The 27,231-nt window shown below is 36.8% G+C and overlaps 2 protein-coding genes across 3 annotated transcripts in view; one reads left to right on the top strand and one right to left on the bottom strand.

The window, feature by feature from the left end:
• Window positions 1-832: 832 nt before the first annotated feature.
• On the top strand, window positions 833-3,259 carry thnsl1 (threonine synthase like 1). 2 transcript variants are annotated; one of them, XM_016514376.1, is made up of 2 exons: window positions 833-1,127; window positions 1,200-3,259. In XM_016514376.1, the coding sequence occupies exons 1-2, from the start codon at window positions 962-964 to the stop codon at window positions 3,002-3,004; spliced, it is 1,971 nt and encodes a 656-aa protein (XP_016369862.1). In that variant the 5' UTR covers window positions 833-961; the 3' UTR covers window positions 3,005-3,259. The 2 variants fall into 2 exon arrangements, with proteins under 2 accessions (XP_016369862.1, XP_016369861.1); XM_016514375.1 differs by having other exon boundaries at window positions 833-3,259.
• Window positions 3,260-3,770: 511 nt separating this feature from the next.
• LOC107709766 (dipeptidyl aminopeptidase-like protein 6) overlaps window positions 3,771-27,231 on the bottom strand; it is a 355,032-nt gene continuing 331,571 nt past the window's right edge. Inside the window, exons 17-28 of the mRNA XM_016514371.1 lie at window positions 26,007-26,054; window positions 25,781-25,899; window positions 23,309-23,356; window positions 17,545-17,643; window positions 17,390-17,459; window positions 15,102-15,296; window positions 14,818-14,872; window positions 14,119-14,218; window positions 9,879-9,937; window positions 9,725-9,797; window positions 9,558-9,631; window positions 3,771-6,242 (exon numbers count right to left, since the gene is read on the bottom strand). Coding sequence (XP_016369857.1) covers window positions 6,093-6,242; window positions 9,558-9,631; window positions 9,725-9,797; window positions 9,879-9,937; window positions 14,119-14,218; window positions 14,818-14,872; window positions 15,102-15,296; window positions 17,390-17,459; window positions 17,545-17,643; window positions 23,309-23,356; window positions 25,781-25,899; window positions 26,007-26,054 — 1,090 coding nt within the window. The 3' untranslated portion in view covers window positions 3,771-6,092. The remainder of the gene's footprint in view (window positions 6,243-9,557; window positions 9,632-9,724; window positions 9,798-9,878; window positions 9,938-14,118; window positions 14,219-14,817; window positions 14,873-15,101; window positions 15,297-17,389; window positions 17,460-17,544; window positions 17,644-23,308; window positions 23,357-25,780; window positions 25,900-26,006; window positions 26,055-27,231) is intronic.

Consider the following 27,231-nt stretch of genomic DNA (forward strand, 5'->3'; position numbering starts at 1 on the left):
TTTGAGGTCAAGTAAGTATTATTTATTTATTTATTTGGTATTTTGATTCAGCAACAATGCATTAAATTGTTTGAAATGGGAGTAAACACATTTCTGATGTTACAAAAGATTTAATCATTTTAATAAAAAAATAAAAATAATAATGTATTAATTAATAATTAATATATATATATATATATATATAAAAAGATATTTATCTGTATTTAAAAAGGTCAATATTATATATTAATTCTCAGAATGTCTCAAACACCAAATGGAGGACATGTACTCTCAGCGAGTTTGGGCTCCTTGGAAAATAAATGATCCAAGCAAAATTAGGATACGTACATAGTAAATAGCTTCAGTGGTCTCAACACCTCTGCACATGAAATTGGCATGTATGATTGCAATGAAAAGATTACCAAGTAACCCTAAGGACCTTGATAAGCTGGTTCAGGTGTGTTTGATTGAGGTTGGAGACTCCTGTTGCAGGTGTCCCATTTGTCATTTTAGGGTTGAGAAGGGTGCTCTCGAGCGCCCCCTTTGCGCCTTCAATGCACACCTTTGTGGCGCTCCACAGCCTACCCACCATTCAAAACAGCATGAATAAATAAATTCAAGAATATGTGGACTCGGAGGAAGACCGCGTGGGCTTAGTGTGCTAATTGGGGAAGGGCCTAAGTGTTTATTAAAACAAATTAGTCATACTAAATAGATTAAATCAACAGAATACAGAAATAGATCTATTTTAGTAAATTCTCTACTAGATCTACTGGCGTGTTTTAATTCTGTGACATATTTCTGCCTCACAGATCGTATGATCTTTTTTTCCAAGATGATCCCTGCAACTTTCGGCCAGCTGTTGGCTAAAGTGAGAAAGCTGAGGACCCACCTGCTATTTTCTCAGTTCGGTTCTTCATACTTCACTACAGCATGGCTATCAAATCAAATCTCTAAACCTCATGAGAGAAACATTCTTTTGATGGGTCCTCCTGGAGCAGGGAAAACCTGTGTTGGACGTATTGTGGGACAGAGACTAGGGATGCCTGTTATTGATATAGATGACGATGTTCTCGAAAGGACATGGGGGATGAGTGTGGCAGACAAGCTATCTGAGATCGGTGGAGATGGTTTCATTGAAGAAGAAGGTAAAGCGGTATGTAACTTCACTGCTACAGGAAGTGTTATCTCACTAACCGGCTCCAATCCATTGCATCCAGATTCCATGCAGCATTTGAAGCGATCTGGACTGGTTTTGTATCTGGATGTGGACACAGAAGATATCATGCAGAGACTCTCTCGAATGAAGGTGAATAGGATTGTGGGTCAGGATGCTGGTGTTTCTATGAGAGAGATATTACAGTACAGGAAAGAGTTTTACGAAAAATGGCTGGATGCACGAGTCCTTTGTGGGACGGGAGACTCCGTGGAGGATGTGGCTGATAAAGTCCTGAGGACTCTGGGTAGATATGAGGATTCAGAATCAGAGCTGTTCATTTCAACAAGGAGCCAAATGTCAAGTGACTCCAAGTTCTTCAGTGATGTTGTCATAGAGGGTCTTGCACCAGATGGAGGGCTTTATGTACCAAAGAAAGGATTCCCCAAACTGGAACCTTCTGAATGGTTGAGAATATCCAGCATGCCATATGCAATGAGAGCTCTGGCCATACTGGAAAACTGTATCCATCCTATGGATGTGTCCCCTGTAGAATTGAGCTCAATGGTGCATCGCGCTTATGGCCAGAACTTCGCCAATCAATTGGTTGTACCTCTAAAGCACCTCACTGATCATCAGTACATTCTAGAACTCTTTCACGGCCCCACTGCTTCTTTTAAAGACCTGGCACTGCAGTTAATGCCTCAGCTGTTCGCCCACTGCCTTCCACAGATGTGCAACTACCTGATTCTTGTGGCCACATCTGGAGATACAGGAAGTGCGGTGCTAAACGGTTTCCAGAATCTTAAAGACAGTGACCGTAGGAGGATTGGCGTGCTTGTATTCTTCCCTGAGAAAGGAGTGAGTGAGATTCAGAAGCTACAAATGACAGGATTTCAGGAGGGCAATGCCAAGTCCATTAGTGTCCTGTCCGACTTTGACTTCTGCCAAAGGAGCATTAAACGAATGTTTGGGGACTCGAGCTTGATCGGACATTTAGCTGTGGAATATGCCACGGTTCTCAGCACCGCAAACTCGATAAACTGGGCTCGACTGCTTCCTCAGGTGGTCTATCACTGCTCGGCATACTTGGACCTGCTTAGAAATCGCACGTTGACGTTTGGAGACCCCATTGATGTGTGCATCCCTACTGGAAACTTTGGCAACGCCATGTCAGCCCTGTATGCCAAACAAATGGGAATCCCCATACGGAAGGTGATCTGCGCGTCCAATCATAACTGCGTCATATCCGACTTCATCGCTAGTGGAGCGTATGATCTCCGCAAAAGGAAGCTGCTGGTTTCAAACTCTCCTGCCATTGATATCCTGAAATCCTCGAACCTTGAGAGGTTCATCCATCACGCATCCGGCGGGGATGGGAGTCTGGTCAGAGATCTGTTTTTGAATCTAGAAAGAGATCGTTTTTTTAAAGTATCAGAGACTTTATGTCAGAAGATAAATCTGGAAGTTCAAGCTGGTTGGTGCTCAGAAGATGATTGTTTGAGGGCCATACATGAGGTGCACGCAACAAGAGGCTACATAATGGACACTCACACAGCGGTTGGTAAAGTAGTCGCCGATCGTATACATGACAAAACCTGCCCGCTTGTGATATGCTCCACTGCACACCATGGGAAGTTTGCTCCGGCTGTTTTAAAAGCCCTTCAGTGTCAAAGTATCCCACAAGACCCTGTTGAGCAATTGGATAAACTCTGCACCATTGGAGGCCGAGAGCAGATGCATGAAGCTCTGATGAAGTGCATGAAAGACAGTGGAGATGATCCACATGTAGTATGTGAGGCTGACTTCAGCAAGCTTGTAGATGAAGTAGAAACTATGATACAAGACTCATTTCTGAGAGTGCAGTGACCTGAAATAGCTGCTAATGTCCAGTAGATGGTGACATCTGTCAAGAAACCCCAAACATTATGGCTCACGAATCGCATTTTGTCAATTTGAACACAAGGTGGCAGTAATGTAATGGGATATAGTTTCAATCCATTTCATGTTAAGAACTAGCCTTATATTTGACCTTTTCCCAGTCTTATCACAAAATGTTTTATTTTATACGGATTATATACAAAATTACTGTAACAGCCTACAGTTACACAGTGAAATATTACTTGGTGGAATAATTCTTTTGAATATTATTAATATAGTAATTTATTGATTATTGCTCTTATATAGTATTGCTGTTGTTGCTAAGTATGTCTTATTTAAAGGTTTAAATACAAATGAATAAAACCCACAAGGACATTTTTTTTTTATCCTCTTAAAGGTACAGTTCATATTTGAGTAATAATTCTGTCATTAGTTACTCACCTTCGTGTTATTCAGACGTGTATGACATTTCCTCTGTCAAATACACATTTTGAGCTATCTCTGTTTTTTTCTTCAATAAAATGGAGTCAACTGTTTGCTTAACATTCTTCACAATATCTTCTTTTATGTTGCACTAAAGAAAGTAAGCCATAAAGGTTTGAAACGACATAAGGATGAGTAAATGATGATAAAATGTTCTTTTCTTTTTTTAGGTGAACTATCCCTTCAATTTTTAAAACATAGATATGTACATTGAAGAAGCTGACAGAAACCGTGATGAATCGAGAACAGGCAAAAATGTAGATATGCTGATTGGGTTTTATTTAAACCATTTATGACCTTTCCCAGATAAAACAAAACACCTTCTAAGATGACCTTAGAGGTCGTCGTCTTAAGGTCATGCATGTAAATGCAATCATTTACTTAATTCACAAGAAAGCAGGACATCAACATTGAAGGCTTTCAGTTTATTTTGGTTGCTTACATATTCATCCTCTTTTCTCCAAGTGAGGAAAACAAATCATAACAAAGGTGATGATAAAATAGTTTGTATTCTGAGAGGTGTCAAAATATGCCTGTTCTTGCTGAGCCAGTAAACAGCAATCCCATCATTCTCTTGGTCCCATGTGATTTTTCAGTGCTCATTTCAGATCGTAGTAACCATGACTTCCGGAGCTCTGCTCGACAACACGGGAGAACAACATACCTTCAAACGCTTTATGTACAAGAAACACTCACATATTCAGAGACTTAAATGAGATTTGAGTAACATTTATATATCAAGCAGACAAGACTGAGATCTCACTCACAAAACTACCGGTAATGAAATGCAGGTCGGAACATTCAAGCCGTCAAAAATACTATGCAGATATTTGACGGTTTTTAAAAAATAGCTTTTGAGTTGCAAATGGTTTTTCGACATGCACTATGAATGCATCAAGATCAAACATGAACATTTCATTCAAACTAAATAAAAGTTCATCCTCGAGAGCTTTTATAGGCAAAAGTTACAACCAATAACTGTTCATATACAGCACTGTGCAAAACATACAAACATAGCATATGTGACTTAAATAATGAAAATTCCACCGCTGTAATGTTAAACATTTACACAGTACTGTATTTCATGAGCGTTAAAGGGACCGTATTCTGCCAACATACACTCAACCTCACTGCAAACCTGGAAAACCTACTGTACTTTCTTCTATGAAACACTGAAGACTTGTTTCCATTCAACGACTCCATTGACATTCTTTGTATTGAAAGAACAGCATGAGCATTCTGCTAAACATCTCTTTCTTCTTCTCCAAAACAAAGTCGGTCATACAGGTTTGGAACGCCACAAGGGCTGAGTCAATGTCAGAATTGTTGTTTTTGTGTGAACCTTTAACACAGAAGTGTTTCCTACCCTACTTAATATACTTTTTATGTACAGATTTGTTTTGGGCATGAATTAACAAATGTTCTACAAAGTGTCTGTAAAGCCTCAGAGGGGCTTTAGTTTAATACTGAGGTAATGTTGAAATCATACATTTTAATTTCATGCTCCATTACCCGATCCTTAAAGTGGATGGAAAACCGCTATTAGCAGAATGCGAGCGAGTTTGTTTTTGTTGATGCTAAAACAACACTGGCTCACATGCGCGCAAACGAAAATAACAGTGTTTTCGCAATGCTATTACAGTCAATAATGTATACCGTGATGTCATCGACAATGTAACAAGAGCGTTTTAGATACAGGATTTTAGTCAATCCAACGTAAGCCTTGAATGAGTGATGATATTCACAAGGAGGCTCCTCGAAAACGCTTGTTCGCTCCCGTAATAAGGCACAGTGACTAAATCAACATAGAGTGCTTTCTTCAGCACTGACAGACCATCACTTCAAGGAAACGCACGTTGAGAAGTGGGATCAACAGTCTTGTACAACTGTCATGGTCTGCGAGAATAATGCGAATCGTTTTTGCTCCCCTTCTGCTTGATGAAGTTTCTGCAATGAATAAACACCATCTAAATACACACTTGAGGCTACAAGATTTCCAAGACTCGGACACGCTTGAACACTGAAAACAAGTTTTATCGATATCCAAGTGAATGGTTTTCATGTGCGACTTTACATTGCAACACCAGACACGAGCACAATTGGACATGCGAAGACCTTTTGAACCACAAATGACACGTTCTCCCGACAACAATCCCTTTGCCCAAAACACCAGATACCTATTTGAATCAAACACCGAATGACCCCTCAGTCTAGCTGCGAGTCTCACAGCTCTTAGGGATTCAAAGGTCATCGCGCTTGGCGGTCAGTTAATATCGCAGCGTCTCATTCGTCAATGTGAGATGGACAGACCAGAGATTCCTTCAGAAGCTCCTAACTGGCCTGCAGGGGAGAGCGAGACGATGTGGCGCCAGCCAGATGCCACGCCGCGCTGCACGGCCGCGGTCTGTCGAGGGTTGATGGATAGTGAGGAGCACCTGAAGGGGAGCTGAGGCAGGAACACGAGGCAGGGCGGTCTCAGAGTCAGCATGCGACACCGGGAGGGAACTGAAAACTGGAGGGTTCAAATCTATGGGTTGCATATCAGGTGGCAAAAGGAGCTGGCTTTGTGCTTGGACTTCATGGAACGGGTGGACTAACCCTCCTCTTCGCTCTCCTCCTCTAGCGCCTCCTCGAACACTCGGTCCGGGAGCCGGAAACACTCCTCGAAGAAGTTGACCAGCGATTGACTGAGGTGCTGCCGCGTTCCCTCGTTGTGAATGAAGTGTCCTTCGTCTGGGTAGATCTAATGAAGGACACAAGACATGGTATTGAGCCCAATATCACAGAACTCTAGAACAGCACATGTCAGCCTGATTCTGCTTTCGCCCTGCATCTTCTGGGCTGAATGTAAGTCAGTTTGACATCAAAGGTTGGTCAAATCATCAGTATCTATGATTTGTTTACCATTCATAGAGTTTTATTTAGCATTCGTAAGAAATGTCTCAGTGCTTTTATTGCAGGATAGTTCCAGGGGTCTCAGTGGTTGATTATTTGGTTGATTTATTAAAACAAACAGATTAAAACTTTTCCTTTCTTCTTCTATTTCTTCTATCTTTCTTATTTAATTTTTTTGTATAAAGGTCTTGGAAACTGTTTTCACCCATGCCTTCATGTTTTATTTTGACTACTTTTTCAATGTCTTTTAATACTTGGAATCAGTTTATTTTATTATTTTTTGCTAAATTTCTTTTAATTTAGATTACCTTGTTTTACCCTGAACTACAATCAGACTTTAAACATTATTCATGGAAATCCACTAAAATATGAATATTTATATGCTTAAACTAAACAAAGTGAGTCTCACACACACACACACTCATACACAGATATAAAAAAAAAAAAAAAAAAATTAATTAATTAAAAATACGTCTGTCCCATGGTTTTACCATCATCTCCAACACTTCACTGCTAAAATTATGTAAAATTACACAAAAGGTGTGAAAATACTATTTAATTGTATTTTTTTTTTAGGATACATAAAATGTTAATTGTGAAATTAGCCTTATTTTATTCCAAAAAGGTTTTTAAATATAATTTATACCACAGAAAATGACTGTGAAATGACAAAGAGGTCAAACATTTTCATTACCTTCAAAAAATATGTATAAATAAAGAACTAAATAAAATAAAAACATGAGAATTTTCCTGTAATGCACGTATGCCCCATTTTAGACACTGTTAGTGAACAAATGAAATTGGTCCATATAGGACCAACATTAGTAATTAATTTACTAATTTACTGATGAACTGTGGTACAAATGTGTACTGAACCATGGGTTTGAACCAAACAATCAAACCAAGTGTGAAAACATCCAGAAACTTCTACTGCAATGATACAAACTTTCCTTGTGTACACGTGGCAGCCCTGACACTTCCTAATACATCATAAATTGAGAAGAACAGCTTGACACAGTGACGATCACACACATCCCGATGAATATCTGCCCTAATTAATTCCACAGTCATTCAACAGCCAGTAATTAATAGCAAATCTATAAGGGAGCAGAAAGCAAAGAGAAAATCTCCTAGTGAGGGAATATAATGGGATTATTCAGCGTGTGGCTCAGGAGAGTGGCCTGTATAATCTGTTTAAATGAGCTGCATGCATTGAGTGCGTCTAATCCCACTGCTGGCAGCAGCTGCTCAGAGGCTCAGTATCCAGTCACCCCAGACCTCACACACCTTTGACAAACATCGTCGTGCTCACAGATGGATGCAGGTTGGACAGTTAAACCCCCATTCATTTATTCCATAGAGAAATTGATTTTTACCAATGACGTATAAACCTTTCCTGCCATCAGCTCTGAGGATGTCATGTGATGATATATGCTTCTGAATAAATCACAAGGGTGTTTTCAAATTCAGTGTAGAAAAAGTAGTATTTAATTGTGGAATGTCTAGTGAATAACTACAATACCTGTATTCAAACCAATTAGAGAAGTCAATGTTACCATGGAATGTTATTCATAGCAAAAGTGCACATGGAGCACTCTGAGTAATCTAATTTGATTGATTGATTGATTCTCTGTATATTTTGCAAAAATTCAAAAAATGTTTTTATTCTTCATTATTCTATACTTTTCGAATTATAATAGTTATTGATTACATCATCATACAAATTAATTATATTTAACTAAATATAGTTATTTTTTTAAACATGTTGATTTGAATATATTGTTGAATTCTTTAAATGATGATGATATTTTTATGTTTGTTAAAAATAAACACCACGCTTGCCTCATCTTGAATATCTCATGTATTAGGCCTTCATGTATTAATAACTCTTAAACTTATAATGGTGGCACACTCTGGCCTGCACTATCTGTTGCAAATCAGCCGTTCCAAGAGATGCAAATTCAAAAATATTGGAAACAGACATTCTGACATGGAACGCGCATTTCAGAGTAGAAAACTGGCTGTAGCATTGTTTTTCAGAGAAACAAATATGTAAACTTAGCATGTTTCCGAAATATTTGCAAAAATATTATGGTATTAAAAAATACATACAGCACCTAAAACTAAAACCATAAAACGTGTTATTATAAATGATTTATTATAAATTATAAATGTATATTTTATGTAATTAAACAAAAACCTAAATTTTTATTTCAGCTAGTTGCCAAGGAAAAATCAAATTTTCGTTTAGTTTAACTTGATGTACAAAAATACTTAAAACTAAAATAAAAATGTATAAAACTATAGACATATTTAAAAAGTTAATACAAATAAAAAAAAATGACAAACTTTAAAATTAGAATAAAAGATTTATTAAAAATAAAAAGTAATACATTAATAAAAACTATACTAGTCTCTCAATGATATTAAAATAACACTGTGGCCTAAAAACATATTAAAATTGTGTATACTGAGAAAAAAATAGTGTATGCTGAGAACAAACTGCTTAACCAGGAGCTGGTTCAACCGACTGTACGCAAATAAAACTTAACCGTAGTTTAAATGTGTATCAAAGTATTTACCTTTTAAATACACAATTTATTATATTTTAAAAATTAATGGAAATTTAGATCAAATAAAGATGCATGCATCTCACTTTTTAAACACAAAACCACGTTCTGTGTGAATGGCCTCTAAAATGAAGAAACTAAGAAATTCTCTTAAACTTCTCAAGATCTCTTACCTGCAGAGTGTAATTTGCTCTCTCGCTGATTAGCCTGGAGATGAATTTGGCTGTGTGCTGAAAATGAACTTGTTCTAAAAGGTAAATGAGATGCGTGTTAGCTGACAGTGTTCTTGCTTTTACAAAGACATTGTAAGAATTGGATGAAACTTCCAAAGGAAATGTACCATCTGCTGTTGGATGAATGATTAAAAACTTCTTATCGATGAATACGCAAATAAAACTTAATCGTAGTTTAAATGTGTATCAAAGTATTTACCTTTTAAATACACAATTTATTATATTAAAAAAATTAATGGAAATTTAGATCAAATAAAGATGCATGCATCTCACTTTTTAAACACAAAACCACGTTCTGTGTGAATGGCCTCTAAAATGAAGAAACTAAGAAATTCTCTTAAACTTCTCAAGATCTCTTACCTGCAGAGTGTAATTTGCTCTCTCGCTGATTAGCCTGGAGATGAATTTGGCTGTGTGCTGAAAATGAACTTGTTCTAAAAGGTAAATGAGATGCGTGTTAGCTGACAGTGTTCTTGCTTTTACAAAGACATTGTAAGAATTGGATGAAACTTCCAAAGGAAATGTACCATCTGCTGTTGGATGAATGATTAAAAACTTCTTATCGATGAACTGAGACGCTCTGTATGCAAGGTTGGCCATCTGTGGAAATATTAAAGAGTACACAGTAAGTGTTGTCAGTACGGTGAATACAAAATACAGATTATAAAACAGGAAATGTACCTCGTATGCCCTCCGATCTGGCTTGGGAGGGCCTAGATATCTCTCTGAGAAAGCTGAAGCTGAAAGCAGGAAAGAAGAACAGTATCAGTCAACAGTGACATTTGTCACAGGCAGAGTTAATTTCCGAGCATTTCCTTTGATAAAAATCACCGCATGGCCATTTCACAATACACGCTGATGCACCGGCTGACTTATGAGCAGATTTCTGTGCTGTTGCCGCTGTGAGAGGCGAAGTATTGTTTATGATGAACACACACATGCTTCATTTTTCATCCCTCTGTTTCTTTAGAGTTCTTGGAGTGCTTCGGTCCTCCTGCCTGCTCTCGGAATACTGATGGGATCCACTGCCACGCACAGACAGGAAGCTACAGAAATGGATGATGAATCGGACACTCCTCCTCCTCCTCCTCCGAGACATTTGCACAGGATGCATTATTGCGCCTGTACTGGTTTTTTAAATTGTCGGTTCAGTTGTTGTGACATCTTGCATCACATCTCACTGTTTTTTCAGCATCTTGCACTATTTTCAAGATATTGCGTCAAGTTACAAATAGAGCATGTCACCTCAGTGCATAAATGCCAGTTTTACAACAACGTAGAAGTAATCAGAAGAAGCTGGGGGTGGAAAATTTGATGATATTCCCCATTACTGATGATATACACCGTATTGGCCCGAATATAAGACGACCCTGATTATAAGACGACCCCCCCTTTTTCCAGATGTACCTTTTGGAAAAAGGCTTTTTAAAAACCAAATCTTGTTTTTTCTCAGTAAAACACATTTTGTCTTCAATTATTTTCATATTGCATATTTTTCCTATTTTAATTTTTGTTTTGAAAGTATGGTAAAAACTGGTAAAATGTACCAACAATCACATTAAAAAAAATATACACTTGAATTGCGAGATATAAACTCGCAATTGCGAGAAAAAAAGTCATAATTTACATCTCACAATTGGACTTTAACTCGCAATTGCGAGTTTATATCACACAATTCTGACTTTATAACTCGCAATTGTGTGTTATAAAGTCAGAATTGCGAGAAAACAAGTCAGAATTGCGAGATATAAACTCGCAATTGCGAGAAAAAGTCAGAATTTACATCTCAATTCTGACTTTATAACTCGCAATTGTGAGTTTATATCACGCAATTCTGACTTTATAACTCGCAATCGTGAGTTTATATCACGCAATTCTGAGAAAAAAAAAAAGAATTGTGAGTTTGTATCTCACAATTCTGTGAAAAAAGTCAGAATTGTGAGATAAAAAGTCGCAATAACCTTTGTTTTATTTTTTACTCAGCGGCGGAAATGGGCTTCCATAGATATCACACATATGCATGTAGTTTGCAAGGTGAAATATTTTTTAGAGTACTTTATCTTCCACAAAACATTTGTGAATCGTTCCCTGCTGGATGTTAAAGGACATTCAGCAGATGTTTTGATTTAGAATGCATGTGAATCTGCCCTTTTTATAGTCGTTGGTACATAATAATAAGCTCAAATCCTTTCAACAGATGTCTTGTGCTTACTGAGATATTCATACTGTATCTACATCTGAGGATCAGATGGACCCAAACAGATCTCTATTCTCCTCTCTGTGGAGCTGTAAAGTTTCAAAAGTTATATTTTTAGGCTGCTCCACCTCAGCGGTCTAACAGCTCAAGAAGGTGGGCTGTTAACAGACTGTTAACTGTGGACTGTTAACCAGCACATCGCTTCAGTTTTTAACAGTGCAAGAGCGTGAGGTAAGATGCAAGTAGCTAAATATTTCATATTTGACATGTTTTATGCAAGGAAAATTAAACAACCAATAATTATTTCCTGTGATGTAAACTCTTATATTTACTTCCAATATTTCAACCCGGAATTGTTCTAAAGGGCCATTTTTTTTACATTTGTAAGGGCAATTTTTTAGAATTACCTTATTGGTTGTATTTGTCTTTAATGTCAAATGCATAAATTTAACCAATTTCTTCAATCAATCAGAATACTTTAAACTCTTACCAATAACAACAACCTGTTATAGCCTAATTGTAATTGCAAAAAAAAAATTATAATAATAATACAATAAGATAAAATAAAATAAATAAATAAATAAATAAAACAAAGACAAAAAAAGAAAAACAAAAATAATTGTCAATTATTGCTCTTGTTATTGTAATTATGATTATTAATGTTGATTTATAGAATACAAATGTAAAACCTTTTTTTTTTTTTTGTGGGGAAATGTCACATTATATTATGAACAAACTTGTCAGCCTATGGCATTAGTCCAGTCTAGTGCAAGTTATGCAAAAACTCTTGTTGTAATCACTGAAGCTGCGGAATGCATCTCTTATTTACATTGTATCTGCAATTTGTTGTTTATGATGAGAGAATTCGCAAGCGTGCAGAATTCAGTCAGTGAGAGCGCAAGCAAAACTCGTTGACTAATCTTAACGCCTGTGATTAGCCATATCAACAGAAACGTGTGTGAATGGTTATAATGCTCAATGCTGCTGCTGCTGCAAAAAAAAACTAAACATAAGTAATCTGATTCAACGTGTGCAGATTCCGTAATTCCACGAATTGACACTTTTCATTCATTTTCACATTTTATTTTAATCGCGACAGCCATAATAGATTTAGTTCAATTGTGCAGGGCCAATTTTTGCCTCTTTATTTTGAATTTGTGGGGCATTTTTGTTTATTTAGGTGGCATTTTGGTTAAAAACAGTTCACAAGACATGTCAATCGCAACCGCAAAAAGAGTAAATTTCATATAGTATGAATGTGTGTAGTATGAATGTAATCTGAATGCATTAAATTTGCCATGCTGTAATTGTCACGTGACCTACCAATGACAGTTGCATCGAGTCACTGCAATTCATAAATCCTCTCATGTGGAATCATGGGACAGTAAAGTGTCCATCGTATGCATTATTCAGAATCACGCTGGAAGTACCTGTACCTAAACATAAGTAATCTGATTCAACGTGTGCAGATTCCGTAATTCCACGAATTGACACTTTTAATTCATTTTCACATTTTATTTTAATCGCGACAGCCATAATAGATTTAGTTCAATTGTGCAGGGCCAATTTTTGCCTCTTTATCTTGAATTTGTGGGGCATTTTTGTTTATTTAGGTGGCATTTTGGTTAAAAACAGTTCACAAGACATGTCAATCGCAACCGCAAAAAGAGTAAATTTCATATAGTATGAATGTGTGTAGTATGAATGTAATCTGAATGCATTAAATTTGCCATGCTGTAATTGTCACGTGACCTACCAATGACAGTTGCATCGAGTCACTGCAATTCATAAATCCTCTCATGTGGAATCATGGGACAGTAAAGTGTCCATCGTATGCATTATTCAGAATCACGCTGGAAGTACCTGTAGTAGGTCATCCGGGTACTTTTTGCCTACTCTTTTATGAGTACTTGAGTGTCTAATGAGTGTCTAATCCTGCTCCTGAAGGGCCACCAGACTTTAGCTCTAGCTCTAATTAAACAACTCAAACAGCTAATCAAGGACCAAGCCAATCACTAGAAACTTCCAGACATGTGTGTTGGAGCCATGTGTTGGGGAGTAACTAGTTACATGTAACGGAATCACATAATTTAATTACAAAATAAATTTAACCGTAATCCGTTACTTATGAAAATGTTAATGATTACAAAGGAGGTTACATCTGAATATTTTCACACACATACAGATAAGATTGATTAACTTTTTTTTCAAAGGCATTGTTAGATACCAGTGTTTCCTGTCATAGCTATGCAAAGATTTGATTTCAGAAATAGTATAGCTATTAAACGGTCTCTTGTTATGATTTTAAATCTGTATTTAACCTCAGAATGATCTCAAAGTAAAAAGAGGTGCTGAAGGCATGAAGTCTGAAGATTTTGTGGTGGCTGTGCTTTGAAATTTAATTATTATAAGCTTAATTCAAGTGAAGAAGTATTTTGAAAGTCTGACAGTAATCAGTGTTGATAACCCAGCCTGCTTTAAATGTTTCACAATGATAACAGTTGAAAAGATTCATTAGAAATTTAGAAAATCAGTTACATTACTTTAATAAAGTAATTGAAATAGCTACACTACTTATTACATTTTAAATAAGGTAACTTGTAATCTGTAACCTAGTACATTTCCAAAGTAACCTTCCCAACACTGTTTGGAGCTAAAGTCTGCAGGACAGTGACCCTCCATTTGTCTTAATAAGAGAAACACACACACACACACAAACCGTACCATATAGTGCAAAGTCTGTGATGGGTGAGAGCACTGCAGCACACTTGAGCATGGAGTCCTCAGAGCTGAGCAGAAGGCTGGTGACGTAACCTCCATACACCTGAAACACAAAATACTCAACTCTGGACCTCTGAGATAGCACAACTCTCATTACTAGTTACAGTTTCTAATACGGTCTGTGCTCATTAAAGTGAGGCAGGAATTCAGCCTTTGAACATGCATTCATTAATCCTTTGAAAAACGACAATCTTTCGAGGAAAGAAATAGGCACGGGCAAAAACAAAACTATGTAGCCAGAAATTAAGATGGTCTCAATTAGGTTCTTCTTACTGCATGAAACCAATTTGTTCTGCTCTTCTTCAGGACTGAAGTTAGGGAGAGAGGAAGAGTTTAACTGACGTGCCAAAATACAGACAGGCTCTGTGGACTCTCTCATCATCAGAAATGCTGTTGAATGGGTCACACTGACAGTGTAGCTTTATTTTATAGCATTTCCGAAGCGTTATGTTTTGTATATATCGTTCAAATCAGTCAAGTTCCATTTCAGTTAGGATGCAATTTACAAGGATTTGGAACAGAGCTTTAATGCACTTTCTGTGTTCCTGTGAATATGAGAGAGGCAAAGAAACATCTGTGTACATAAATGACCAGCTATCTTGTCTGGAAAAGTAATAACAGTAAAATACCACAAGTATTTACCTGCCCAAAAGCTCCAATTCTGGTCTTGTCAATATATGGCTCCTGCATCAAAATACTGCAAGACACAAAGACAAAATGGTAAACGGTCTGACACTAGCTGGACCTTCTCACATGCAGAATAATCAGTGTCGGTCATATCACTGAGTTTCATTGAAGTCAGACCGTGGTATATCTAAATCTGCTATGCGGTTAAGGAGATGCAGCACATGTGTCTGCACGTGCAGCTGTGTGTTGGCACTGATGGATGTTCACTGTGTGTTGGACGCAGATGGCTCCTCAACTACCTGAGGGCATCCAGCTGGTCTTTCTCCTCGAACATTCCCAGCCTGCGCTGCACCTTATGGAGTAAGTTAGTCCCCTGGAAGCCACTTCCACGGCCGTCAAAGCGCACTGCAATCACCCCAAAACTGCTGACCAGCACTGACGCCCAGTCAATGTGGAACTGCTCTGAGACCGACTGACTGCCTGGAGTCCCATCTCTGAGAGAGAGAGAGAGAGAGAGAGAGAGAGAGTACGAGAGAGTACGAGAGAGAGTTTTCTTTAGAATGCAAGCATTTAAGTTTAAGACTTACAAAACATTTCTGGCAATGATAGCCACATTCTCTGAGATATCATGTTCCAAGTCAGACTAGCTGAATTTAAATGCATTTCCAGTCAGCTTAATCAGAATGTGTCTGTGATGTCCAAAAATGCTGTCTACCCTTGTGAAAAAGAAGTCTGCTTAATAGTATTAAGTATTTGTAGTGTACTTTAATGTCTTGTTAAGTAAAAAGCTGTGTGTTTGTAATAAACATAAGGCATTTTAACTGGCCAAAATACAAATTCATAACCCATAATAATGCTTTCTCCTGTGATAAATTTCATCCTCTATTGTCAAAATCCACCAACATATTTGTTTAGAGCAGTTTTGGACTGTTTTCACTTGTAAATAGTGCTTTATCCGTGCATATTTCTCTCCTGATTCAGACGAGATGAATCTTTTACTAGAGAAAGCACTATTATGGATAGAGGACCCATATTTAAGCCAAAAACAATGGTTTGAAGTTAAACAATGAGCTTTTAACTTCACAAGATGTTAATTGATGGACTAGAGTTGTGAGGATTACTTGTGGATTATTGTGATGTTTTTATCAGCTGTTTGGACTCTCATTCTGACGGCACCCATTCACTGCAGAGGATCCATTGGTGAGCAAGTGATGTAATGCTAAATTTCTCCAAATCTGTTCTGATGAAGAAACTAACTCATCTACATCCTGAATAGCCTGATATTGAGTTAATATTTAGCTCATTTTCATTTTTTTGTGCACTATTCCTTTAAATGTTAAATTCATACAGTATTCATTTAACACTTAACTATATTCTTTTATACTATATTAAAAGTATATATTCCTTTAAAGTATTTTAATGTATATTATTTATAAATAACAATAGTATTATTTTTTAAAAAGTATGCTAAAGTGTACTTCTTTTTTTACAAAGGTCGGTATGCAGCTCACTGGGTTTTGAGACAGCCGTTATATTCCTAACACACAATATAGAGTCACTGTGCTGGCAGCTCTATAGAGAACACAGGTGATTGTCTGCTGCGGTGTGTATGATGTGTGCAGTGGGTTAATTGAAGGCGGGCTGCAGGTGAACTCGTTTGTGGTGTAATTACAGTGGCTGAGAGTGTACGGCTGAAAAGACAAGATTAATAGCACTGACTTAAGTCCATTTCAGAGTTACACTCTTACTCTTGATGAGACCTGAAGTGCAGCGCAGGAACAGAGAGCAGGAAAGGAACTGCTGCTTGTGTGTTAATAGGATGACCTGCAGCACACGCCTTAAAGGACTTATATCATGGAAAACAGGATTTGCTCTTTGATATAATAGAGCTCAATGTTCTACAGGCAAACTCTAAAGTTCATGATTCAAAGCTTCCTCACTGGACCATTTATTCAAACTTAATTGCAAAAATGACTAGAAATTGTCTCAACGATGAGCATGTTAACATCTGACCACCCCTATTTAAATATTAATGACACCTATTTGGTATTCAGCAGCTTGGCATGACATTGTCCATTATGGGTTTTATTGGCCTATTCAGATATAATATATATATTTTTTAATCATTTGTTAATTATTGTTTTCTTAAAAAGTGAATTTAAACATTTAAATTGAAATAAAATGTCTTTTTTTTTTACTTTCATTTTTATATTACATTAATTTAAATAATATTTACAACAAAAAGGACTAATCTTAATTTATCAATCTGGCACAGTTCTATTCTAAAAGTAGCCAAATACTGGTGTATATATTGGCAATCATGCAAGATTAATTTATTTATATAAATCTTTCAGCAGCAAAAAATGTGAGTAAATTAACAACTAAATTAGGTTTTGGGTGCAAGAAACCTTGACTAACATTATAAGTAGGACTCTGGGAAATAATAGCATGCAAGAGAAGTGTAGATTATGCCTCTTTTTAATGAGTGATCCAACCCAGATGGTGATTCCTGAGGGAGTTCAGAGACACTATTTGGAACACTGACATATTAATGAAGAAAATGTTGCAGATATTGATATGTACTCACACAAGGAGCAGAAGTGGGTAGTGTAAGGTGCCTATGAAGCCTGCAGGTTTTAGTATCTGCATGCTGAGGCCTGTGTATGACAATCAAAGACATTCATCTGCATCTCTATTATATTAATATCCTTCTTAAACACCAACACAATTTAGATAACATACTGTAATCCTCTATGTTTATCTCTCTGTATTCCACTTTCGGCATCTGCATCGAGTTCACCGTTCTCCTCAAGTTCAGATTCAACTCGATGTCACGCACCTCTGCAGAAAGAGAGAAACCAATCATTGTGTGATTAAAAACAGTTCCTCAAAGGAACAGTTTACCCCAAAAATGAAAATTTCCAAACCACCAATAAAAGTCGTTTAGCTTAAAGGGTTAGTTCACCCAAAAATGAAAATTAGGCTGCGTTTTACTCACCCCCGATGCATCCTAGGTGTATATGACTTTCTTCTTTCAGACGAATCCAGTTGGAGTTATAATTATAGCTCTCAAATCTCTTTTAAATATTGCACCAACATTTGGAATCACTGATATGACCTGTGTCTATATACTGTGTATATGCAACACTTGTGGTATAATGGTGATTATGTGATTGTGCATTGCAAGAATCTGTTTTACAGTGAGGTAACTTACAATGGTAGTAAATATGGCCAATTTATATACAGTAATTTATAAAATACTCACTGTTACAGCAGCATTGTTATGACTAGTTTTGTTCAAAGACTCTTATTTTGATATTAATTTCATTCCATTGTTTCTTTGTAAGCAGCGTAATTGTCTATGCATGTGCTAAACTTTTATTATGTCTAATATATTTCTAACTGTTGCCGTGACATTAAGCCTAAAATCTTAAAACGGATGTAAAAGACAAGAACAAATGTACAGCTGATGTTTTTAACAGAAGAATTAATGTAAATGCTTTTATAAAATTATAAGCTTCAAGTTTATTTTTCAATCATTTATTTTAAAGAAAAGGAGATGCAAGCCACAAATATTGTCGATTGAGCTTAACTTGTATTAAATATGAAATATTCCTTTAGGCTTAATCATTTATTTATTTATTTTGAGGTGGGATATCCAAGGTTAGTGTATGTTTTAAAAAGAAAGAGCAGCGTGAACATTCTGCTAAACATTTCCTTATAGAAACTTACACAGATGTGGAATGAGGGTGAATAATTATTGACTAAATCAAGGCACAAATGTAATTTTTGGGAGCTATTCCCAAGCTATTAACCAAGTCAATGCAAAATGCATTGTTTATCTCAAACTAAGCATCTGCAAGCACTCACAAAACCTGAGGAAATGAGTAGCTAATTGCTCTGGGACATAAATGAGAAACAGTTACAGGATTAACAGTTGTAGATGTTCAGAGGTTGTGAGAGACCTGTGAGCAGCTGGCTTTCCTGATAGAGAGCGACTAAACAGAGCAGATATCCCGTCTGCTGCTGTAAACATGGAGACCTTCCATTCTGAGCAGCAGCGATAGAGTCATGGAAGTGCACGTAACAATTAAGAGCACATTGCGGTTGAGGGTTTCATTTTAAGACAGGCTTATCAGTGCCTGCTCAGACTCAAGCCTCACAAAGCACACTTGCTCCCATTGCACCAATGCTATTGACATAGCCGCACATTAGAAAAACAGCAACAATTTTTATGTCAATATAGAGATGGATCCGTATGAGCGTCGTGTAAGTCATCTGAATTTGACCTTGGTGGCACATTTAGCATTTACTGACTGGACCTGGCAGAGAAGGGAATGGATGGGAAAAACATCTGAAATGACAGGGTAAGAACTCTAGATTAAATTGTAAACAAACAATTGATAAACATTCTACCCACACACACAGATGTGAGCTCTGTGAGATGACTTCTGTGACGGACCGTCACACTAAATCACTCTCTCGTTGTAATATCATTGGGCTTACAGGATATTATATACATAATAACACAATTACCAGCCTCTTACACAGAGAGGTCACATTTCTATGGAAGTCATGGCACGTCTGGCAATAATCCAATCATCTGTAAGTGCTCTCACTGTGCAAGCAGGCATGTGTAGGGCTATTCAATCACACACGGTCTATGGTAGGCCTGGAAGCAGCTCTGATCGTCAGTTGACATGCTGTGGGTATATAATGCAATGAGACAAGTATGCGAGTGTGTGTGTGTGTGAGAGAGAGTCTGACTGTGCCAGTGTTTTAACGTGGAGGTTGGTAATGAGAGCATCTTCCTAAACTTGTCACTCTTCATTTGAGTGCTTAATTCTAAGCAGTTTGGTTATTAATGTGAGTGACAACCAAGGATGTTATGATACCCAGCAAAATGTTAAATTTAAAGACCCCCTGTGGTGAAAATCAAGTTTTTAATGTTGTTTACATATCTGTCTGGTTTCTTAATATGCTTAAAGCCACATGAAAATTCATCAGTTAACACCATTGCTGAGCATTTTCTCCTAAAAACTGCAGTGTACTAAAGATGCGGTTTGAAACTGCTCCTGTTTCCTACCGTCACAAGCATGTAATCAATCCCGCCAATTGCGGGGTGGGACTTTTTATATTTCTATCTTCACATAGGTTTCTATTTACAATGTATTTTTGCAGCGTTTAACAATGTAGCCAATCACAGGCATATCTGTTGATTTCATGAAATGCAATTGGTGTTTAAGTTAGAATCCACTCACCAGTCAAAACACCAGAGTTTGTGCAGTCAGTGCAGACCTTCACTGATTATAACAGAACTTTGTGAGATCATGTTGAACTAAGATAAGTGACTTTTCAGTGATTATAAGAGGAGCGCACTTTGCATGCTTTGTAGGCTATAATCTATTCAGAATTTGAATAGATTTACTCATGGACTCACTCTCCGATATCCATTTATTCAGTATTGCCACTTGCTATTATGTAGCTTTTGCAACTTCAGTCTGAGTTGGTGTGATTGAGTGGAGGCAGGGACTAGTTAACATATTCATGGATCAACGTATACTAAATGAGGTAAAGGTGTAAGCCATATTCAAGACACAAAGAAATTATTTTTATGGGGTGGAAAAATGCCATTATGATTATCAAAGATGAGTTTTAAGGGACTAAATTAGTGACTGCAGTTTAGTGAATTTTGGACTGAGCAGGTTTGCTTGAAAAAAAATATGTTATCTGAAAAACACACTGGTCAAGCTCAGGATAGTATAACACAATCCTGACCAAATATTCTGCATGTGGTCTAGGACTTTTATTCTGTTAGATGGCATTTTTACTTTGCAATGTGTAACAGGGTGGACATTTGAAGGTTAGTTTACATGACAACAATGTAGGAAAAAAAAAGTCTTTAACTTGAACTTTTTAAAAGTTTCTTATACAGTTATATAATTTGTTATATAACATTGTCATAACAATCCACATTCACACTGATCTGTGAAAATAACTAAAAACACTATATAATGCATGCCAGGCCAGTAATTGGTGACGTCATTAAAAAAAGAAAAAAACACTATGCGTCTGCACACTGAACATGTAATACACATGCGCATGACATTACCATTTTCACATTTTGGTAGTTTGCACAAAGACAATAACGGCAATAAAGACAATAACACACTTGCACTGTGAAACCTGTTTTTTGCTGTTCTGTAAATGAATGGCAAAAACGCATACAAAGTTTGTATGCCCCCCCAATCAAGTCATGCAATTTAGGGCATGAGCTTAACATTTTAAATGGCAAGTAGCACTAATCTAACAGGGTGAACTGGAGTTTGAGAGACATAAAGTAATTAAATGGTTTTACTCATTAAAATATTACAATAAATTGTATTTTATGTCAAGTAAATTTATACACTAACACTCAAAACTTCTAATTTAGAAAAAAAATGTATATATGTAACTATATATGTAACCCTTATTTCAATGTGAAGTTGAGAAAACATGACTGGGACATGGGAATTTGTCAGTACAAATTATTCTTAGGTACTAATCATTTTCTCAGGTACTAATCAATTTGTGTCAACACCTACTGTATGCATGGGAAATCACGTGGCATGAAAACTGATTAACGTTTTATGTAAAAAATGCAGTATTGCTTCATGGAGACCAAATCCACTGAACTGTAGAAATGACCGAGCAATGAAATATGACTCTATGACTGTATAAAATGAATGAATTGTGATAATTAAACAGCTTTGAGGAGTAGGCGATCGAGGCAGTGTTCTCTGCATCAGGTGCTCGCTCCATATTCTGGCAGTTTCACAGAATTGCGTCCACTCGTTCTGCTTGACCTTCTCACCGAAAATGAATTGTGGCCTTGTGGGACACTTTTTCGAGCAGTTATCTATACTTTGCCACCTTCCTTTTCACTTTTGGATGCACCACAAATATAGGATAAATGATAAATGATAAAAACACATGCAAAGAGTCTCTTTGTATGGTGGTGGTGGTGGTGGTGGGGTGGGGGTAATGTCACAGATGAGACTGAGGTTAATTAAGTCACAAAATAAAATGTTCCCTGCATCTATTACCAGGGGTGTGAAGTAATGAATTACAAATACTCACGTTACAGTAATTAAGTAGTTTTTATCAGTAATTGTACTTTTTTGAGTAGTTTAAAAATTGTGTACTTTTACTTTTACTTGAGTACATTTTAAGTGATGTATCGGTACTTTTACTCCGCTACTCATGAGTACTTTTAAATAGGCTACTCTTTTACTCTTACTCAAGTAGTTTTTTGAGCAAGTACTTTTACTCTACTCACACTACATTTTTTGGAAGGTAATGGTACTTTTACTTCAGTATATTTTTTCAGTACTCTTTCCACCACTGTCTATTACCCATCCATTGACATGCACTACAATGCTATTTTACTTGCTTTCTATTGATAGCCTATAACTTACATTGACCGTTTAAAATTTTGGATTCAGTCAGATTTTCTAACAATGTTTTTGGATAAGTCAAGGCTCATCAAGGCTGCATTTATTCGATCAGAAATATAGTAATATTGTGAAATATTATTACAATTTTTAATAACTGTTCTCTATTAATATATTTTAAAATGCTTTTTTTTTCTTCCTGTGAAGCAAAGTTGAATTTTCAGCAGCCATTATGCCACTCTTCACTGTCACATGATCCTTTAGAGATCATTCTGATATGCTGATTTGGTGCTCAAGAAACATTTCTTATTATTATCAATGTTGAAAACAGATGTGCTGCTTAATATTTTTGTGAAAACTGATACTTTTTTGAAATTCATAAGCATCTTTAAACATTTACAAATGAAAGCTCAAAAAATCTTTTATTTAAAATAGAAATATTTTGTAGCATTATAAAAATCTTTACTGTCACCTTTGATCGATTTGCAATTACATTTTTATCAAATGCCTCCCTATAATGCCTCCTAGGGCAGTTGTGGCCTAATCGTTAGAGAGTCAGACTTGTAACCCAAAGGTCGCAAGCTCAATTCTCAGTACCGGCAGTAATTGTAGGTGGGGGGAGTGAATGTACAGCGCTCTCTTCCACCTTCAATACCCATGACTGAGGTGCCCTTGAGTAAGGCACCGAACCCCCAGTTCGGTGCCTTGCTCACGTCCCCGTACGCAGCAGCAAAAAATGGCTGCCCACTGCTTCGGGTCTGTGTTCACTACTTACTGCTGTGTGTGTGTGTGCACTTGGATGGGTTAATTCCAAGTATGGGTTACCATAATTAGCCGTGACATCACTCACTTTTTTTCACTATTAATAATTCATCAGTGGGTGATGTGAAACTTCTAAATCTTTGACCTGTTTGTGAGTGTACTGTAAGTGTGTGTGTGTGAGTTTGTGTGTGTGTATGCTACTCAGTGGTAAGCAGTCAAATGACAGGAGTAAGACCCAGCAGATCATCCAGACCTCAAACACACACACAAACAAACACACAATATAGAGAGGAGGAAAGCTGGATACTCACTCTGTCTGTCATGGGTGCTGTAAACCGTCACATACGGAACATCAGGACCTGACAATATGCCAACATAATCATCAATAATTAATGACACAGGACATTCATTGGTTTTCATAGTTTGAACAAATGCTTTGCAAAAGTATGCATGTTATTTTTGTTCGTCAATCAGTAATTCTCACAGCTGGGAGTTGTAGCAATTGTGTCTCACAGAATGCGTCTTTCCTGTCCAAATCTTTTATATAAATTCTTCATGCAAGATACTGATGCAATGCACAATTGCACATACTCACATCACCTGTTGCAGCAACTGGATCAAATACATTTTTGCACTTGAACTTTGATGACTAATTTGCAATTATTAACAGTGTTGACTTCACTACTACTATAACTAATACATAGGGTTAAAGGGATAGTTCACCCAAAAATAAAAATGTACTGTTAACCTACCCTCAGGCTATTAAATAATTTTAGCTTTAATGGTCCTTGGCGATTCATAAAAGTCCACGGCTGTCACTTTGAGAGTCAAAAAATCATATACGGGCAACACAACATTAATACTGTGACACTTTACGATATATTGAGGCCTTATGAAGCGAAACGATGTCTGTGCAAGAAACTTAATATTATTACCTGTAATCCATAGCCTCAGGCAAACAGCCCTGAACAGCTTCATGTGAGTCAGGAGTGCAAGATTTCTGTTGCTTAATGACATATGTGCGGGAACAAAAACATGCACAGACTTATAATTTTGCTTCATAAAACTTCAATATATTGTCAGGAGCCAAGGGTATTCATTTTATGTTGCCTATATATGTTTTTGGCTCTCAAAGTGACAGTAGAAACAGACTTGCATTTTATGAATCACCAAGGACCATGGTGTCAAATCTTTACTGTTCCACTGAAGAAAAAAAATCCACCTGCTGTACATCTTGGATGGCCTGAGCATGAGTGAATTAACAGCAAATTTTCATTTTTTGGGTGAACTATCCCTTTAAGAGATTTGAACAGCCCTTACCCCTATAGCAGTGGTTCTTAAATCCAGTCCACTGCTTTGCATACTTTGCGTACAGATCAGTGGGTCCCCAGGACTGGAGTTGAGAACCACTGCCCTAAAGTATTATTGTTCTGACAAAAAAGGTCTATTGTTTATGGTCAATAGTGTATTGATGGAGGAAGCACTTTCAAACCAAGCATCTTTCTGTTGGTCAGTGCAGAGAATTCTTGTGACCAACTTAAAAATGACTAAAATCTGCATGGGGAAATCTTTCACATTCATGCAAAACTCTACATTTTGTGGATTCCTATGGATTTCTGGATTTCACCTGGGAAATTTGCTAAACAACGGTAAATATGAAAGAACCTTTACATTTCTATATGTAACACAGCCTGAATCATTTGTGCTACATGATACTTCAAATCAACATTCTTCTTACAGAAAGTTGTGCAATTACTTGGCGATCTGTCTTTCAATTTCTGCCTGCCTACCCACATTTTCTTGTTAAAAATCTAGTTTGGATCATCACACAGTTTCTCATAGAGTGTTTGAACAATTTGCAGTGTTATGCTAAAAGTGAGATATGATAATTAAGAAAAATAATGTTATAGCTATTTATGTAAAATCAAAACTATTCGAAACTACCTTAAAAACAAACATACAAACAACAATTTTTATAACTACATTTATGCATTTTAGCAGATGCTTTTATCCAAAGCTAATAACCATAGTATAAATAAAGGTATGTGATTGTTATGTATTAAGTCATAGTTTATATGTCAGCAAGACTCAAGAGCAGTTTATCCAGTCATTTTACAAGTTCTCTAAAGTTTATTTTATAAACAGCCTGCCACTAAACTGAAAAAGGTGCTTAAAAGCTTTTGTTAATGAGCATCTGCAGTGAAACTTTAACGAGTGGCACAACAGCACTGATCGTAAACACAACAGTCATTTCTCCAGGAGTTCTGTCACAACGGTTCAGTGAATACAAGCATTCAGGCCTTCAGAACACATCAGCTGCTATAGAAACAAGCCCTCCAAATAATCAATGCACTTTGCAGAATGAAAACTTCACTGTTGAACAATAACAACATGCTCTTTGACAATGCGTCTTCTCGCACTGTCTCCATCCCTTTCTCTATTCTTCTAGCGTAACACTGAAGCTTGTCAGGAGACAATATAAAAGTAAAGGTTCATGGGATCTAAATCGACATTCACCGCAGTGTCAACTCACAAGCGTTTATTGAAAATGTGTCAGGGCAATGGTGGGTTCAGAGACTCATTTTAATTCTCAGCTTTACAGCCAAACCAAGACTTTACGCAAGTATTTCTTGACCTTTCATTTCTTTCGTTTTTTACAAAAAAAGTACCATTCTAATTACTACTACACATCATACAGTATATGTTCATATATTATGTTATCTTGTTCGCACGTATACCCGTGGTAGTAAGAACAAGCAAAATAGAAACAAAGAGATGCCTACCTTTACAACTGAGCAGAAAATAGTCCATGCTGGGACTGAAGAAGCCACTGACGTACCCGCAGCTGTCAGTGAAATCACAGGACAGACAGCGGCGGTTGAAGGTGCCCACCGTGTCTGCGCTGGAACAACCACAGATACATTAACACTGTCAGCGAGAACAAGCCTGTGACAGCACAAGACAAACTTTACACGGCACAAAACATGAATATGTATGTGCTGTGTGTACCTGTAGAGATGTCTTCTTTTAGGGTCATCCTCAGTGCTGAGGAAATATCTGTTCATACAAAACATATGATATCAAAACATACTCCATATAACAATAGCTATACAAAGGTGAAAAAGAAGTGCACTTCAGCATAAGTTTAAAAAGTGTACTTATTACAGCAATTATATACTTAAAAAATGTACTTAAGTCAGAACTGAATGTTGTCAGACACTAAATGCCTGTTAATTCAAACTAAATGAAAATGCATTATAGTTTAAATTTAAATACAATTAGCTATGAGTGCTTTTTGACCCACTTAGGACTTAAGTACATCTTTTTTGGCCATTTCATAACCAGTATTGGTTTAAAATATGGTTAACGTGTACTGCATTTATGATAAACTACAATATACTTTAATGTAATTTCTATTAAAACCTGTATGCCATGTATTTTATATATATATATATATATATATATACAGTATATAGTGCCCTCCATAAGTATTGGAACAGTAAAGACAAAATTGCTCTGTTTGCTGTGGAGTCAAGAAATCTGTAAATATGATTAAAAGATGAATATGAGACAAAACTACAGAATGTCACATTTTATTATTGGATGTTTCAACACAAAGATGTTTTACCAGCTAAGAAGATCAGCACTTTTAGAGTTCATCCCACTATCTGATGTGAGCATAAGTATTGGAACAGTTGCCTCGCAGGTCTTTCTAAGTGATCAGCTGTGTCCTGTTGCATTAATTCTTCAGATATTAAAAGCAGGGAATGTGTCGTATCAGTTATATCAATTGCTTCTGCATTCTGAGTCTTGCATTCGATGACGACACACACAAACCAGGATGAAGACGGGGGAGCTGACTTTGAGAGAAAAGCAAGCAGTTTGGCAGCTAAAAGAAAAGAGGAAGTCAATTAGAGCTATAGCAAAAACAAAGGGCATGGAGAAATCAAGAGTTTGGAAAGCACCGGCTACATCAGCAACCAACAACGACCTGATCGGCTGAGAAAAACAACAGTAGTTGATGACAGACAAATCATAAAAGCTGTGAAAATGAACCCTAAAATACGTGTCTGTGAAATCACCAACAACCTCCAGAAAGCTGACAATCTACTGTCCGCAGGAGACTTTGACACAGAATTACAGAAGCTACACAGCAAGATGCAAACCTTTGACAAGCACCAAAAATAGAAAGGCAAGATTAGAGTTTGCAAAAGCCAGTAGAGTTTTGGAACAG

Source organism: Sinocyclocheilus rhinocerous, unplaced genomic scaffold (genome assembly GCF_001515625.1).
Source record: "Sinocyclocheilus rhinocerous isolate Xijiao unplaced genomic scaffold, SAMN03320098_v1.1 scaffold1588, whole genome shotgun sequence".
NCBI lineage: Eukaryota > Metazoa > Chordata > Actinopteri > Cypriniformes > Cyprinidae > Sinocyclocheilus > Sinocyclocheilus rhinocerous.